At 38.9% G+C, this 19,095-nt stretch overlaps 1 protein-coding gene across 4 annotated transcripts in view; it reads right to left on the minus strand.

The window, feature by feature from the left end:
• The window catches only part of SYTL5 (synaptotagmin like 5), an 81,625-nt gene that overhangs the window by 4,709 nt on the left and 57,821 nt on the right, over nucleotides 1-19,095 (minus strand). For 3 of the 4 annotated variants that reach the window (XM_060770157.2, XM_060770158.2, XM_060770159.2), the window contains 8 exons: nucleotides 18,723-18,829; nucleotides 17,676-17,768; nucleotides 15,675-15,737; nucleotides 11,813-11,991; nucleotides 9,368-9,470; nucleotides 7,802-7,963; nucleotides 3,875-3,983; nucleotides 2,746-2,881 (listed from right to left, as the gene is read on the minus strand). In XM_060770157.2, the coding sequence (XP_060626140.2) occupies nucleotides 2,746-2,881; nucleotides 3,875-3,983; nucleotides 7,802-7,963; nucleotides 9,368-9,470; nucleotides 11,813-11,991; nucleotides 15,675-15,737; nucleotides 17,676-17,768; nucleotides 18,723-18,829 (952 nt within the window). The remainder of the gene's footprint in view (nucleotides 1-2,745; nucleotides 2,882-3,874; nucleotides 3,984-7,801; nucleotides 7,964-9,367; nucleotides 9,471-11,812; nucleotides 11,992-15,674; nucleotides 15,738-17,675; nucleotides 17,769-18,722; nucleotides 18,830-19,095) is intronic. The other variant, XM_060770160.2, reaches the window with a different exon arrangement.

Here is a 19,095-nt window from a genome sequence, read left to right on the forward strand (position 1 = left end):
TGTTAACTATATTGATTTGAACTCATCCCTGGTGATAACATTTTTCACTGTGAAGATTAATTCTCTGGCTCAACTTGGCCTAAACATTTTGCGCTGTATTATCTGTTTTTCAAGTAAAAATTTTCACAATGTGAAACACTTTCTTTGAGGGTTCCATTGTTAAAAACAAAACAAAACAAACTCGACATTCTGTGTAAATCAAGGCAAGTTTTGGGAACAAAATTATGGATTTTTACATGACCCGTGGATAAGTTGAAGGTTTACTCCACAGAGAGGGGAAAGCTAGTGCTACCTCAGGGGGTGAGCCACCCTCAGTTGCCAATGCCATTTCTCACTCCAGGTATTCAGGAAAATCAAAAGTGGTGCCACGGCAGAGTGAGTAAAGTGGGTCAGGGCTTCTATTAGGTTCTCCTGTGTTGGAAAGCTCTTCACATTCACTATTTTACTGAGAGATGGAGATAGTTGTTCTTCTTTTTTTAATATAAGAGTAAGTGTAGCACTTACACTGACCCATAGATAAGTCGGCTCAGTTTTTTTAGGTTGACAAGTGGCTAAAATTTCAAGACTTATACATAAATACATAGAATAAATTGCTGAAGTCAATAATGTTACTTATATACACTATAGTAACATTATATATTATATACAGTTTCCTAAGATGACTGTATCTGGATAGGAAGAAAGATCCCAAGAGTGCACCTCAGATAGTTTGTGCTGCTCCCCTCCCTAATACATAACATTCATGACTGAGATAAATATCAGACCATCTGTTGCTAATATGCCTTATTTGTATTTATTTTTTATGGAACTATAAGATATAAAAGAATAGAACATGTAAAAAACAAGGTGTCATTTAAATGGAAGAATGAGGAGGAGCACACACTCTGGCAAAACTAGTTAATAAGGTGCATGTTACAAATAAAATTAAGAAGTTACAAAGATTAAGACAAATAATTATATAAATATATAAGGAGCAGGAAATTAGTCAGTGAGACAGACCATCAATTTAGGAAACTAGCATCTGATGGGCAACTGTGATAGTTGATTGTACTAAAGCAGCTAACTGTTGGAGAGGAAGGTGTAATGACATTTGTAAATGTATTCAATTAAAACATTATTAATTTTTTTAAAAAAATAAGATAGGACACTAGTCAATAAGACTGATAAAGAAGTGAATAGGCTGTTGAAGGAGGACACAAACTGTTAAAAGCTGAACAAATTACTTTCATTAGTTGGCACTTCAGAAGACATTGGGCCAATGCTTACCTCTCAACCAATCCCTTTAGGAAACTAATCTGAAAAACTAAATTAACTAAAGCAGTATTTGGGTATTCAGAATGATGAAGTTAAATTAACTAGTTTAACTTCACGTGGGATGGAGAATTATAGCACTGTCCTTGCCACTATCACTTCCGGCATACTGAGCCAAACAACCCAACAATTAGAGCCTCCTTCACTTATGGGTTTTATCCACATAACCCATATTGTTGACATTTCAGTGTTTCAGAGTTATCAGTTGCAGAGCTTCTGCAGGTGTCTCTCTATATGAGGAGAGCTATGACAGGTAAGTGGGACTGGATGGGTCCTGGTTATGCATTTACTTTAACTATTTTACTAACATTCAAACAAGGCTAGAGTGACAAGAAGTTAAATTCAAGGATCTACAAGACAGATCAATCCAAATACATATTCCTAAGCATTCTGAAAGAAGTAAAACAGTCACTGAAAATTAGTCTTTTTAACAGAAGCTGGGAAATATGCAAATGCTACTAGGAAATAATAAAATGTGGGGATATTTGCATGATTAATTAATAAAAGACTGAAAGTAGAGAATGGCAGCAAACTGGACAATTAGCACAGAAAGAACCCAAGGGTTTGTTAGGAGTCTAGTATTGTTTAATTTATTCATCAAATTTTGAAGATGTTTTACATTAACATATGTGAGTGTATGTATTTTAAAAAGATGCATCTAAGGAGTGATTGTAAAGGAGTGAAGAGAACGGGTATATAAAAAGATGTGAGATAATTCTTATTTTCACACTATGAGCTGCAAATTTTGTAGAGGAGGAATCATGACCTTGTACCAGTCACACCAAATGAAACCATTACATTAGGCAGACACTGTTTAGAGCAGTGGTTCTTAAAGTGTGCTCCGTGGAGTCCTAGGGACTCCACAAAGCATACTGAGGGGCTCCACGGTTCCCTCCTCCCTTCTGCACTGAAATAATGTTAAGTGTATGTTGGTTAAAATTGTTCATTTAAAATGTATTGTTCTTTTTTACTTTCCCTTTTTTTGCACTACAAACAAGATATGTGCAGTGTTTATGTTTTGTTTTTCCTATTAGTTCACACAAACACTCTCCATCCATCTGCCACTGGCCCAGCCTGTCTGTCAAATTTTAAAATACAATGTGGATATATATATATATATATATATATATATATATAAGTATATAATATAATATATAAACATTGAGGCTCCACAGTAAACTTTTGCTTCAAAAGGAGCTTCACGCCTGACAAAGAGAACACCTGGTTTAGAGAAGTAGTCACAATGAAAAACTAGATCTAAGAGTAGGTTTCCTATTTTAAAACATTAAAAAGCAACAGAAGGGAGTGAAGGAATAACCTCTTTCACTTTCCCTACCTGCTTCCAGTGGTGGGGAAATGGTTAAATAAATTCAGTGGGGGGAAAATACAACATCCACTGGCATTTTAAGCAGAAATCAAGATGGAAGAAATTACCCTTTCACAAATGTGTCAGAGGTTCCTCCTGACTTCACAGCCATTAAATTCTTGGCTTGCTTGATGATAACTTCTAATATGCCTCCTGACAGCAGTTGTGAGCTAGACTTCCTTGCTTTCTTAGAACTCTTCTTTCCTTGAATAAATTAAAGACAATTAAATGTGTACCAACTTCCACAATAGTTTGATAAACTTTAATGCTTAGATATTCTGTATTTTGTTGTTGTTCTTGCGAACCTTCCAATTGTTTCCAACTTATGAGACTGACACACATTTTGTCTCTTGTCCAAGAGGGGTTTTCTCCAAATAATCTCTCTTTCAGCATTTACCCATTTGCTCACACATAAACAAAGCTTTGTTCTTTCCTCCCACTCTCTCAATCACGGAAATGTGGTGCATCTCCCTTTAAGAAGACCCATCTTAATAAATAAGATGCCATTTCCAAAATAAAAAGATGATTGGTTTGCTAAGTAATTATGAAGGCTGGTTGTACATTGCATAAAACGGAGTTTGAAAGGAAAGTGGCTGCTAGCACAATGAATTGAGTACATGCATTTTAAAAGACACTGAAAAGGGGATCTAAACAAACTAAACTTTAACTAACATTAAAAATATGTATGTGATGACAAGAGATGTTTAAGAAAGAGAAAGACTAACAAAATCAGGATATAATGTGGTCTGCACCAATTACTTGCACAAAGTCAGCAAGAGTTTATGTACAAAACTATATACACCTTTCTATACAAAAATAGTTTTTCTACTTTCTGTAGACACTATTAGCATGTGTCTGCAAGTTTCTGCATGCAATGGCCTCCTCAGCCAATATGAAAATCAAATTATAACAAAAGACTGCATAATGACAGCTGATAAATCAGTTCAGAATTATTTAGGAAAGCTGATGAATCCTACATCCTCTCCAAGGAGTACATCTGGGTCCTGAATACTCAGAAAAATAAAACTATCTGTGATTTGAAATTTCTTTTGAGATTGGTAACTAATCGAGTAGTCAGCAATTCTAATCTTCTACAGTCTAGTAATTTTATGGCTTATGTCTGCACCACAAGATGGTGAATTGCAATTACCTAGAGAGAGAGAAAATGCTAGATGCTAGGATCAATGTTTATTTTACCTTGAGTCTCTCCTAATGGAAGTGTTAGGTTCCTCTCAGGAGGGGTGTATCGTAAGACAACTATCAATTCTCCTTTATACTGAAGGCCAGTGTCAGCTGCAACCTCCATCTGAAAGAATGAAACAGAAAAATGTCCTGTTGAAGTTCATGTATCTTTTCCTCCTAACTATTTAAAATATATAAACAAGTCATGGAGATTGTTGTGAGCGATCAAGGAGTGGAGGGATTCTGAAAGTCTGAGAAATAAGAGAGGTTTAAGTCCTCATGGATCTGAAGTTGCCCCTCCCCCCATGGCCACCTGTATCAGCTACAGAAATTAAGAACCTGGTTGCCCAACTACGATCAGGCAAGGCCCCAGGAGAAGATCTTATCCCAGCAGAGGCCATCAAGAACAACCTGGATTTCTGGACCCCCATCCTAGCCTCACTTTTTACATGTATTGACAACCATGGCCAAATCCCCAAGGATTGGGGGCTTGCAATCATTGTTCCCATCTACAAAAAGAAAGGGAAAAAGGATGATCCTGCGAACTATCGACCAATCAGCCTCCTTAACACTATCAGCAAGCTATATGCTAGACATCTACAATGGAAACTCCAAGATTGGTTGGAACAAGAAAGCATATTAGCTGAGGAGCAAGCTGGATTCAGGGAAGGTCGATCCACCATAGATCAGTGCCTAGTGCTGCAACACCTTGTGGAAAAATATTCATCCCAAAACATAACCTCACTATATGCTGCTTTTATTGACTTCAAAGCAGCATTTGATTCCATCTCGCGAGTTAAACTTTGGGAAAAACTGGAGAGTTCTACAATTGATCGCCGTCTACTATATCTAATACGCCAACTTCATGAAAAGACCACACTCAAAGTAAGATGCAACCCACAAGGCCACCTCACTGAGGCTGTTGAAACATGCAAGGGTGTCAAGCAAGGCTGCATTCTGGCCCCTTTGCTGTTCAACTTCTATATAAACTCCATAGTGGTCCAGCTTCAAAACATGGACTTCCACCCCCCAAAGCTGGCGGGAAGACACATCTCCATCCTGCTTTATGCAGATGATGCTGCTGTACTCTCTAGAACACCCATTGGGCTCAAAAGAGCTTTGAGAGCATTAATACAACATTGCAACACAGATCAGCTCCAACTCAATTACAATAAAACCAAAATCATGGCTTTCGCTAATAGGCCCAGGACTTACTCTTGGAGCATAGATGGTCATAAAATTGAACAAGTTACATCCTTCAAATATCTAGGTGTAGTTTTCCAATCTAATGGTAGCAGAAGAGCTCATGGGGATCAAGTATCCAACACCGCGCAGGGGAGCTCAATTGCCATTCTCAAATATCTCAGGACAAGAGGGGGCCACTTCACACCGGCAGCACTCAAGCTGTTTGAAGCCAAGTCATTAGCCCAACTCTTGTATGGTGCTCAGCTGGGCCCCTTCCCCAGTTTTGCCCCATTAGAACTGGTCCAGTCCAAGTTTCTGAGATCGGCCTTGCAGGTACCTAAATGCGTTTCTAATGCCACCCTGCGACTAGAGACGGGTTTTATGAGAGTGGAGGCCAGGGTGTGGGTGGCCATACTTAACCTCTGGCTCAGACTGTCCCGTGCACCCCTTGGCCTTGCCCCACTAACCATGGAGGATGACTTCCAATCCACATGGAAGCAGGTGGTAGCATCCAAAATCTCCTCGTTGGGATTTTCTCCAGATCTACTATTAGCTATGGATTACAATCAAGCCAAAGCACTTATTAAACAACGTATCACAGACACAGAGCGCCAACTAGATCTGGCCTCGGCTCCAACCTTCCTTGTCAGTGAAGACAGCAGATACCTTGCCTCCCCTATGGCATATTTAACATACTTAGAGGTTCCTATTCATCGGAGGGCTTTCACCCTGGCCCGATGCCACGCTCTCCCATCAGCTGTACTCGAGGGCCGCTACCGGAAGATCCCTTTCCCAGAGAGGCTCTGCCCCTGTGACTCGGGTCATGTGGAAACAATAGAATATGTGCTCCTTCAGTGTCCGTTCTACAGAGATACCCGTGCCAGGCTTATCTTACCCTTGATAGACAAGCACCCAGGCCATTCAGGACAATTTTATACCGCCCTGCTACTTGCGGATACTAATTCAGCTACAACCTACAATGTTGCAAAGTTTTGTGCAGCAGCATACAAAATCCGCCAGGGAATGACTAGTTCCAAAAGTCAGCTGTGTGTCCAGTAATCTTCTTCCCTGAATCTACAATTTGGTGATGGATCTGGGCATTGTATGTTTTTACCCTGTTTCCCCTTCTGCTCCCTCACCCATATTGTGTTTTTAGTAGTTGTATTTATATTTTTAATGTACCAAACATGCCAGGTTTGTATGGAAACGTGACACTATTTCCTGTGCTGGTCAATGACCGAAATAAATGTTTTTGATTTTGATTTGAAGTTGCCCCTGAAGTTGCACCATCATTTTCCCAAAATGCATTTTTCCCCTCTTGAGCAGGGTTGACACTGAGGAAGAGCACATCATCCAGTATTTGTGATACGACATGGAGGCAGGCCTGTAGCGAGGGGGTGGTTTTAGGGGTTCAACCCCCCCCTGCAATGTTTCAGATTTTTTTAAAAAACCTGGTTTACTCATGAATTTTAATTGGTTAACCAAACCCCCATGCTAAGTCTATGAGATGCAAAAAATTAAGAGTCCCTCCAGAACTGTAAGCACTATCTCAAGCAAATATTGACAATTTATTCACACTGTCATTACTTGCAGCAATAGCCGATGTAGTGAAGCAACCAAGTTGGGTGTGTGTGTGTGTGTTGAATGCTCTCATTAAGGAGGCCAGACTTGGTGGAGGTGGTTGACAGGGGCGGAGCTGCAGGCTATTGAAGGTTGCTCTTCCCCCTGCTGTGCTCTTTGCTTCAGCGTGAGCTAGGAGGCAGGTTTCAAACCCCCCCCCCCCGAAATTTTCAACCCTCCCCGAAATTTTCACCCCCCCCCAAATTTTCAACCCCCCCCCCCCCCCGCTGAAATTGTCAACCCTCCCCGAATTTTTTTTCTGGCTACGGCCCTGCATGGAGGTAAACCAAAACACTCCCAAAGATCATAGAATTGCCTTAAGTTTTTATAAAAAGAAACATTCTGATGACTAGTAGAAACAGGTTGTGTTTCTTTTTTATACTTTCCACTACTACTTTAACATGATAGGATGGAAGAAGGGCATTATGGAAGTTGAATTACCAGAATAGCACATACGAGTTATATTTAAATAATAGTGCTCAGTTAAAATGTGGTCTCTTGTTGAAGTTCCACACTTTGACTTTCAGAAAACTACCAAAATACAGTAATATAAAATTTGATAGCTATGATATTGCTCATGAAATTAAAATATCCATTGTGACAATATGTTTCCATGGTGAAATATTCAGGCAAATCTAAACTGGACAGCTCAAGTTCAAAATCCCAGTTTGTTGTCAAACTGGTATAGAAATGGTTTAAATGCTGGCTATCGCCAGGAAAAACCTGATAATCCAAAACAGCTGCAGAAGAATTTGACTGTGCCAAGTAACTTGAGAGGCATTTAGTCTTCTGGCAGTGATAGCATGATACATATAACCCATCCTTACCCCTGCTTTTGCAACAATTGATTTTATTTCAAAACCTGAAGAACGGCTTCACTGGGCCAGAACCACAGTACATCTAATTGATGCTCTCAAAGTAGATAACTACTCACACAGCAAACACACACAAAACAATGATCAAACATTGCAAAGGTTTTTCTAGTTCTTAATCCCAATAGCCATTTGCTAATATTTGTTCTCCAGTGAACAGATGGGTTCAAACTGCAATTCATGAAGCAACTCCCAACATAAAACAATGTGTTCCATGTAAATTAAAGCATATGGTTCAGATATCAGTCAACTGGGACATGCTCACCTTAGGCTGAAGTACAAACCACTCATCCGCCTGATTTTCAAAGTTCCAGGAGTCTAAAGGTATCTCCACTTCTCCAAGAAAGCTGTTATGCCCAAATCTATCATAATGCCAGACAGAAAGCTGTAGAGTCCGAGTCTCAAGCTGTGTATGGCTAATGACATACTGTGAAATGACAAAAGATGAACATGTTTGCATGATAAGAATTTATTGCCCCATACACTGAAAGGACTGGAGTTGTAATGCCTTTTAGTATAGAAGGTGCAAGTTGCTGATAAACAACGTACTGAAAAAGCATTTCCCCTCTTTGCTAAAACAGACCTAATCAATCAGTAAAGGCTCTTCTTAGGGACAGATCTAGTCAATGCACTTCTCTTCTTGAAAGCCTATTTTTCTTGCTGCTGCCTGTTTCTGTATCAGACTGATTAAAACAGATTGAGCTTCCTTTTTAAAACAAGAATCCAAATTATTTTGTTATTGCCAATTATGCAGGTGTTGAAACTAATCTTTCATGTTTGTCTATATTTTGTGGGGGGGGGGGGGGAGAGGAGTACAAACAAAATTACTCTGAAATCAAGATAAAATATTGATGGTTTTGTCCCTTAATTTCTGTCACTGGTATTTAATCAAACATTCTTTGGATCATGACTTGGATAAACACTGCCATATTATGGTGTTCAAACTGCATTACACAGTCAGTGTAGACCCATATAACACAGTTCAATACAGTTCAAACTGCATTATATGGGTCTGCACCAGGCATGGGCAAACTTGGGCCCTCCAGATGTTTTGGACTTCAACTCCCACAATTCCTAACAGCTGGAAGTTGAAGTTCAAAAAACCTGGATGGCCCACGTTTGCCCACGCCTGGTCTACACTGACTATATAATGCAGTTCAGATGGCATTCTTTGGCAATGTAAATCCAGCTGTAAAGTCTAAAACAGCTCCTAGAATTTTTAACAGTGTTTATTCCTGATCTAGGGAGCTCAGAGACATCTAAGAGACTCTTCAGAATGTAAAAGGAGTTTTTGCGGACATAAAGCCTTACTTCTGAAACCAAACACACATTAAGTAGATTTTTTTAATATTGCTTTTATTAAACAATAAAACCAAGAACTGGTGAAATAATTCTCCAAAATTCTGATAACTGGGCTACCTGACTGTAATAATATTCTCTCTCTCTCACACACACATATATAAAATCTTAAAATTGCCATACAGGAATATTAGAAAATATATGCTGTTCTAAGCTTGGAATCAGTTCAGATATCCACTGGGGAATTTTTTTTAGGAGGGTGAGTCATAAAAGTCAATACAATTCTTGTTCTTTTACAGTCGAAAAAAGAGTAGAAATAACATGTCCAAATAAATAGAGTGTAAGGAGGATAAAGTTGGGAGAGAGAATAGACAGGGAGTGATTTCTTTTCTAAATCAGTGATCTATTCCTTGCAATTCTAGCCCCATGTTTAATCTCAATCATCTTTCTTGTTTCAAGACAGTATTTGATTTGATACTAAATCAGATGATCACAAAGGAAGTGTGATATATGACTCTGTCCTAGACCTCACCTTCAGCATTTCATTGAATTCTGGATTAGTGGTGTTACTTTTGATCTTTGTCTTGCGCTTGCTTTGGCGAGACTTGTCTGGCAGAAGGTATGCTTTGACGTAGCTGCAACGTAGATAGGAAATCATTGACAGAAACTACAAAACACTCCAATGTTGCACACAGAAAGGAAATTCTTGCAGCATGACTGTAATCCTACAAACAAACTAAGTTATTTGATATGCACAGGAAGGTGGAATAGTTGTATTTATGCTTTCAGGTACTCTAGTTTAGGGACAGTTCTCCCTGAGCAGATTAACATTTGTATAGGCTGTGCTGCTACAGACTCCAGGTGAGTGCTGATTGATATGAATCTTCTTCTATTTTTAAAAATTCCTGGGCATAGACGAAAAAGCATGTGAAAGAAAAATGAGTGTGTGAAGATGGATATATATGGATATATGTGTATACGTGTCAAAAGTAACAGTCACATGAGCCCAATTTCTTACATTGTTTGAAAGATACAATTCAGTTGACCCTCTAGATTTCTAATTTTGACTTTATGAATTTGGTTCTTCGCAGATTTGATTAGAAGCATTCTCTCTAGGAATATCTAGGCCTTCCAATGTGATTCTCGGATCAACTTCCTCCAGTCAAATTGGAGGACCTAGAAATAGCCAAAGAGAATACTTTTCTGGAATCACTAGGTCATCCAATGTTATTCTATGGCCAGCTTCTATCAGAAGTTAACCATAGGATCATGCTGGATAACCCAGAAATTCCTAGAGAGGTGTTATCTCAGGTGGAAAAAAAAACCAAACAATTTATTTATTTTCAGTTTTTCACTTTCACAGAAGTCCTGTGCCCCTAACCCACAAGACTATAGAGGACTGACTGTACCTTTGCAGTCTCAGTGCCATGAACACAGATAATGTCAGGAAGTAAGGGGGAAAGAGACAGAGACATACTTAAAAAATACAACTATATATGCCATCACTACAAATATGCACATAGCTTCAACACCTTTACATATGAGAGAAATCAGAGAGCAGTAGAGATCTCTCTTCTTTAAGAAGGGTTACAGGAAAATTGGAAAAGAGCAAGACTCCTGCTGCTTTTTGCTTTTTTAAAAACCACAATGCGGTTTAATTAATCCTCCACCTGCCAAAACTTGCCAAACAGCCTGGGAGAGAGGAAATCACACTTGAATTCATTTGCTTCACTTTCCCTTTCCTGTCCTTTATGCCAGGAGGGCAATTAAAATCTGCTGTTCCCATTCTTAAACTAACCACAGCTTTCTACAATAGCCAAACTCATGCAACCAATGGCTTGAGAAAAATGTTCTGGTCTAACTTTTTCTTATTTAAACTAGGACTGAGAAAAATGTGTTCCAAGGGAAGGATGTAGCCTCTCAATGTTTTGCAACTCCAGTCCTGACTAAGCCTCCCTCATTGAGAAGGATGGCTAAAAAGCATACCAGAATGGTCAGCTGCCAATCCAGGTGAAGGACTTCCAGGTCCAGGAGACTCATGATTTGTGTTCCCAAAACACACACACACATCCTGAAAATGTAAACTATAAGTAATTTTCTGGTCACTTGGGATCGGAATTATGGTGGATTTATGGTCAATTTCGTGGTGTTGCAGTTTTCCAAGCTATTGGAGGAACAAAAACTGGGTGACCCAATACTTGCCCACACTTATGTTAAATAAGCCATAATTCCCAGAAAGAAAGGCTACCTAGAGGACTGTGATTTCCTTAAAATTGAAAGGCTTCCAACTTTCTTGTGGGTTAAAACGTAAGAGACAAGGTTTGGAAATTGTGAGCAAAAGCTTCACCATGGCTTACTTGATTTTCAGAACTACTTCACTCCTCTCTTAAGTTTCACTGCATTTTGCAGAATAATAGACTTGAAGGGATACTTGTCTTTATTTATGTTTTTCAATATGCAGCGCAAGTGAGAAAAAGCTTCAGTATGCCATTTTGCAGGTAAACAGGGGCAGGTAGATATCAGAGTCTTATCCCTTTCCAAGGGTGCAGCTACACTATAGAATGAATGCCGTTTGACCTCACTTTAAGTAAAATAGGTGAATGCTATTGAATTCTGGGGTCTGTAATTGGTGAAGCACCTGCACTCTATGATAGAGAGAGCGAAAGACATAAAACTACAACTTCCAGGAGCCTTAATTCTAGAGCATACATGTACCTAAAGTGTGGGTTGTAAAAAATAAGAGAGATGGGGGAAGTTTCTTTTGCAAACCAAAATATTACTGAGAACATATCAGGAAACCTATCAGGCTATTGGATGTCTTCCTTGTCAGAGATTCAGGAATATTTTTCTTATGAAGTAAACTTGTGGATATCTGTGTATCTCTTGTATTCCCATGTCCTCTCTTACAGAGCAAACATGACCAAAATGTAAAAAATAAAATAAAATACAAGGTTAAAGGAGAAACCTGTCAGCTTACGGATCTGTTCTGTGCTTCTTTTCATCTGCCACAGCCAAGTTCTTACATTTTTTTACAAGGATGTTGAGGGCACCTGTTTTATAGCTGTAGCTGATCTGGAGACAAATTTCACCACTGATCTTCACGTTGCCATAGTCCCCAGTTTCACTATATACACTCATCATACTATTAATGCTAGTCTGGAAAAAAGAAAAGAAAAAAAATAAATCCATCAAATTGAGTCATATTTTTTTAACAGTCAGCTTTTAAAAATGCTGCTAATGTTTAAACTCTTCATTTCCTTTGCCACTGAGTTGACTGATAAAAAGAAAAACAAAATGAACAAATTAGGCATTATTACTATGCAAGACTCATATTGACAGGAGGATAGGACAGCATCATATACACAGTCAATTCTTACTGGTGACGGCAGCTCCAATCTACCATAAATATTCACTTCCAAGTATTTAAGCATCACATTTTATGACTATGGTGTAAAGCATATAATTGGATAAGAGAATATTTGTTTGGGTGTTAGACTAGTACTCAAGAGAGACAAGGATTCAAATTCTGAACAGCCATTGAGACCCACTAGGTGGCCTTGGGCAAGTCATACACTGTCAGCCACAGAGGGTGGTAAGGGGAAACCTCTTCTGAATAAATCTTGCCAAGGAAATCCTAGGATAGACTTGCCACCAGTGAGAGACAACCCAATGAGACTTAAAAACAATAATGAAAGCATACCAAAAGAAAATTGTGATTATCTTACCACTGTCTATTTATGGATGGCATCAGTATGCTATTATATTCACTATTCTAAACTTCTGACCAATGGGGGAATTATTGCCTTGAAGCTATCACTAGCCCTTGATTGCATGCTGCCTGAGGACTTCCTCATTACTGTTCATTACTTACATTCTTGATTCTTTTGTTTCTCAATACTGGAGGCAAGATTTTGTTCATTTTCAGTGAACACCACTGAAATTTGGTTTCTCCTAATGTTTATCTGAAATAGTTTCCACCTAATTTTCATGGATTAGTTTTTATCTTGCCCTCTGGAGCAAAAAGACATATCATCTTTATCTTCCCCATCACAGATTTACACATCTTTAAAGACTGTTATCATATATTCTACTTTCATTACCTCCTATCCTGTTAAGCATGCCATCTACACTCACATCCAAGTAATTTGTAAAAATATTGAACAATAGCCTAAAAAAGAGTCCTTGGGGTATTCAGGACCAGTGTGCATGTGGCTCTTCAATCAACTGCAAGTCCCCTCAACAAGTAGTATGCCCAGCCTGCATTCTGCCATCTTGCCAACAAGATATCCTTGGAGACGTGGACATTTTTCCCCCTAAAATGAGTCATACTATGTCCATTCTTCCCCATGATCTTTTAGAATAATAATCAAAGAAGATCAGGCTGGTCTTAATTGACTTACTTTTAATTAGGGGTGTGCACAGCCCTAAAACAGAATTCTGTTCTGTTTTTGTTCTGTTTTTGGGAAGATTCTTCCTGAAACTGAAACTGAACTCAGGGTTCCAAATTACAAATCCCAATGCCCCCCTTCCTTATCTTCTGGGATCTTCCCAAAAACAGAATGGGAGACACCCAAAATTCAAAATGAAAACTGAACGAAAACAGAGCGTATTTGCACACCCCTATTTTTAATAAACACACATTCTTTCTATTTATAAACAGCGCTTACCAAGTATTGAGTTTTTCCTTACATATATGAGTCTGACCAGTCCTAGACCTCCTTGCACCCTTTGAAGACAGGGTGTCTTTCCCCTATGTTTCCTCAAATTTCTCAGAATGCGATTTTGGCAATCCCATAATTTTACTGAGAATTCACTATTAAGTTTCAAGGATAAAATAACAATGTTTAGTGCAAATTGTTTGCAATTTTTTTTCATATGCCACTGTTTTAATTCCAATTTCAGATGGTATAAGAACTATACAACAGGTAAATGGCACAGAGATTGTAATATGGGGATCCTACCTTACTGTTACTGTTGTCCCTAGACAGTTGTGCGAATTAATTCATTGTTAACTATGGAAAGACAGAATCCACATCTATATATATAAATTTGTTAGGGGCATCCAATGAGGAAACAAAACTCAAAAACCCCCCAACGAAACTTAACCAAAATTCCCATGCCCATAACACAACCCACAAGGTACAAACATATCTACTCAAAATGAAAAACAACACAACAACACACTCACAAAACGGCAAAACAACAAAACTCAAAAAAACCCCAACGAAACTTAACCAAAATCCCCGTGCCCATAACACAACCCACAAGGTACAAACATACCTACTCAAAATGAAAAACAACACAACAACACACTCACAAAACGGCAAAACAACAAAACTCAAAAATCCCCCAACGAAACTTAACTAAAATCCCCGTGCCCATAACACAACCCACAAGGTACAAACATATCTACTCAAAATGAAAAACAACACAACAACACACTCACAAAACGGCAAAACAACAAAACTCCAAAAAACCCCAACGAAACTTAACCAAAATCCCCGTGCCCATAACACAACCCACAAGGTACAAACATACCTACTCAAAATGAAAAACAACACAACAACACACTCACAAAACGGCAAAACAACTGAGCATGCGCATTGGCGCCCAGCCGCAAGTTCCTTGGCGCGCGCACACAGTCTTCCGGCTAATGTTCCCTCTGCGGAAACCATGCCCACTCCAAGCCCCGCCGCACTGCTTCCCGCACACACACACACCCTGCCGCACACACACACGCAACCCCATGCTCCATCACTCCCCCCGCCGCCGCATACACACACACAACCCCACTCCCCCCGCCGCCACACACACACACGCAACCCCACGCTCCGTCACTCCCCCCACCGCCGTACACACACGCAACCCCACTTCCCCCGCCGCTGCACACACACACGCAACCCCACGCTCCATCACTCCCCTGCCCCAATCTTACCTCCTTTTACTTCACGCCACCTCCAAACCCCACCCTGCCCCTTCCCGCCCTGTCAAAATCTAGGAAAGACAGGAAGGAAGGAAAGAAGGAAGAAAGAGAAAGGGAGGTAAAGAAAAAGGGGGAAGGAAGGAAAGTTAGAGGAAGAAGAAAAGGAAAGAAAAGGAAAGATGGAAGGAAAGAAAAGAGAGACAGCAGAAGAGAAAGAAAAAGGGGGAAGGAAGGAAAGAGATAGAGAAAGAAGAGGAGAAGGAAAGATGGGAAGGAAGGAAGGAAGGAAGGAAGGAAGGAAGGAGGGAGGGAGGGAAAGAAGGAGAGAAAGAGGGAAAATTGGCCACAGCAACACGTGGCGGGTAAAGGTTGTTATTTCTATTATTATTATTATGCTATTGTTCCTATGAGACCCTTTTAGGGGGGATGGGAGAGGTGTCAGGTCCCGGAGGCAATGCATTGCATTATTATTGTTATGATGGTGGTGAAATAAAAGGAAATAAAAAGTGAAAGAAGGAAGCAAACAGGGAGGGAAGAAAGGCAAAGGAAGAAAGGGGGAGGGAATGAAGGAAAGAGAGAAGGATGAAACCAAGTAGTGAAAGAAGGAAAGAAAGAAAGAGGTAGAGAAGGAAGAAAGGAGAGAAAGGGGGAGGAAAAGGGGGAAGGAATAGGTAGGGACCTCTCTTTCATAATAGTCCAGATATCTACCTCAACTTTGATAAGTTTTACTATAGGCCACAGCAACGCGTGGCAGGGCACAGCTAGTATTTGATATATCTCTGCATTTGTATTTGCAATTTTGAACAAGACAATTAAAAGCAATTAGCAGACATATATATAGAGAAAGAATGAAAGCAGCAATACAAAAGAGAGTGAAAAGAAGCTCTGAATGTGTCAGAAAAACATGTGAACTTACTGTATCACCATCTGCTTCTGGAACATTTAAATAGGTCCACTTTCTGTCAGAACTTGGAGAATTCTTTAAGTAGGAAAAGGAGAGGAGAGGAAAGGAAAGGAGCACAGAGTATTAAGCATTGCTGTTCCTTTTCAGGATGAAAGGAAAGGAAAGGCTTTCAAAAAAGAAATCATAGCCCAAAATATCAGTAATATGAAAATCAAACACCATTACCAGGAAAATCTGCTGGTAAGTTATTTCTGAATAGTATTAAAGCATATACTCAATTTTACATTAAAATGCCTGCTTCTGTACCCTAGCCTAGCTTAGAAAAGGAGTTTTACCAGAGAATGGTATGTCCAAAGGAAAATAATTTCACTTAATGAGTTCTGCATTCTTTAATCTAAAAAGGAAAGTGTGCTGTTCATAGCCTATCCAGAATCCATCACCTAATTACTCGACTAAAATCCATCCTAGGTCCATTTTGTTGTTCTGTATCACTGTATGAAAACTGTAATCTCATTAGCAGAATAGCATAATCAGACATTAAAACCATACTAAACAACAAAGAGCACAAAGCCTTAGGTCAGAAAATAGTTTATTCTTCAGACTCCTGAAATATGGAGAAACTGATGTCCTGATTATCAGTCCTGCCTCTCCCCTCCTGACAAAAGTTTTCTGCTGAGGCTGAGCTCTCTGGCATCTTCTTTATCCTCTCCTCTCTCAGGTCTACAGTGTAACATTATATATACCATTCATTCAGTAGTGTCATTCCTCTAATCCCAGATAATCTGAACATCCCCCAATGCATATACCATACATCAGTGAGATAACATCATTCTCCCTTTCGCTCACTTTACAAGATACATAACATGGAAGTCATTTCTAAAACAGCATCCTGAACCCAGATATTATTCAAATAGAAGCTACATTCTGCAACCTATATAACTTATATACATAAAACATTTTTTCACAATTGAATACATTCTGATATTGCTAATCACAGGAGGAGATCTGCTCCTTCAAAGAAATGGAAATCATTTTCAACAATTTGCCTGGTTTGTCACCAGGCGCTGCCTACATACTTTTAAAAATCTATTTCTGGTCCTAAGAGATCATTTCAAAGAATATAAAAATAGAAATCCAGAAGGGACCGTACCTATCATAAAATAATGGAACTACCACACACACATACCTCTGGAATTACCATGCCAAATAGACACCTTTCTTTATTTGTTATAATTTATCACTAATTCTAAGCCTATAAAACATTACACTTATTTCTTTAAAATTCTAGCATCATCACTGCTCCCCACACTAGTTTTCCTCTAACATTAATGAGTTATACACACAGTTTCATCTCAGCCTAGAATTTGTCCCCATCATAGATATATGTATGAGACAATGATAGATTCTGCCAGGGAACCTGCTATCTTTAGCAACAAGGAAAATGTATTTATTTTCATAATTCAGCTCTTCGGCAGCATCTAGTAACTCACCACACCTATGCACCCATCAATATACAATGCTACATTTTAATAGCTGCATTACATTTCTCAAACCAAGCTAGCTGCTTTTATTTTGAACACCAAGATTAATTTGCTGTTCTGGGAGCTTTAGTCATTTGCCCAGTTTAAAAACTATAGGTTACATTTCCCTCTTGCATGTGTTATGGAAGCTCTCCTCTAAAATTCTAGTCCAACCACAAATCAAGGCCACCTGAAGGAGAGCTAAGCATATTCTGAAATTAGATTGCACTGGATGGTGACAGTATTACTGGATAGAGAGGAATAGTTCCACTGCACCATAGAAAATAGATATTTATAACACATGAAAATACAAAAAATATAGATAGTGAAAAGTGACTTTTAAGAGGCAGTATAGATTGGGCTGAAAATTAGACAAGAATCAGCATAAGATAAAAAGAAGAATATAATAAAGAAAGAAGACTGAGAGAATATATTTCAACAACTTAACAGATATTCCACAGGAAGAAAACTATAAAGAAAAGGGGAATCTTACTGTTGATAATCCACTTGCCAAATTGGCCCTCTTCTTTGATGAGCTGGAGGCCATAATGTCATCAATATCTTCCTCTGTCTCACCTAGGTAGTCCTAATGGACAAAGGAGGGAAAACGTCAAGTCAAGTCTTGTCCATCAAGCTCTAAACTGAGAATTCAATGAACTAGAATAGCATAAACAATTGCTGCAGCACACATATTCCTAATATGGGGTGATACAGGTTGTGGGAAATGTTCGTTTTCACAAGCTAAGAAAAAGATCATTGCAGGAGCAAGCTTTGTCTGATCTATATCGGTGGTGCAGATCTTCATGTGAAGCACACAAAAGTCTTATAAAAAATTTAGAGAAGTTTGGTGCAAGAAAAAGTAATTATTGAACACTAAAAAGCAGGATTAGCCTCTCAAGAAAATCTTGATTGGCCCAGCTCTGGAATTTTTTTTTTTTTTACAGAAAATGACACCCGAATCTAAAATAATCAATGGAAACTACAAACCTGAATACTCCACCCCACCCCCACCCCCCACATACACACCATATAGACACTATTTTGGGGCAAACCCCATTTTAATCCCCATCACCAGCACATACATAGACACTTGTAAAACATAGCCCTGGTCAACACTTTACCCATTTTAGTCAAAGGGCATGATCTCTAAAGACAATATTGGGGTTCTGCCTTGTAGATCATAATTGTAAACATTTACTTATTCAAATCACCTGAGTAGTCAGAAGTGGGCACAGCTTTGTCAACTGTTTTAGCTGCACCACAGCCCATTGTTGCAGATGTGATACAGCAAAAGGGTAGGTGTAGTAGATACATATGTGCAATATTATATGGGAGGCAAGTAAAGCACTCATATTGTCAATTACCCATCTATAACTCACTTGCTTACTCCTTCTAAGAAATTTCTGTTGTTACACATATGTGTTTGCAATACAGATTATGGTGCATTGGCTTCAGTTCAAAATGAATTTGCAAGCTATCGTGTCAAGACCCACAGGTTGAGAACCACTGCTTTAGAGGCTTTCGTGTGGCTTTAACTCACCAGTTCTTGATCTAATGCTCCAGGTACAGATTTACTTCTTATACTCAAAGTATCATCATTTTCTTCAGAAAAAGACCCACTGAGATCTATCTCGGATCTACTACGATCTGCAGAACAGAAAAGGAAAGGAAAATTCAAGTCCTTTGAAACAGACTACAAATACATTTCCAGTATCTTTGAATTGCTGTACACAAATAGTCCACTAATCTCAAGGTTCCCACAAAATCAACTATCCTCTTTTAATCCACCTTCTTACTGAAAGAGACAGAGGAGAAAAATTATGAAAACAGCAGTGGCCCAAGGGAAGAATTTCCATTTCCATTTAAAAAAAAAAAACAACCTGTTTTCTTACATTTATGGGAGACATAGGAGA

The sequence above is a fragment of the Anolis sagrei genome, chromosome 3, assembly GCF_037176765.1.
Source record: "Anolis sagrei isolate rAnoSag1 chromosome 3, rAnoSag1.mat, whole genome shotgun sequence".
NCBI classification, from domain to species: Eukaryota; Metazoa; Chordata; class Lepidosauria; order Squamata; family Dactyloidae; genus Anolis; species Anolis sagrei.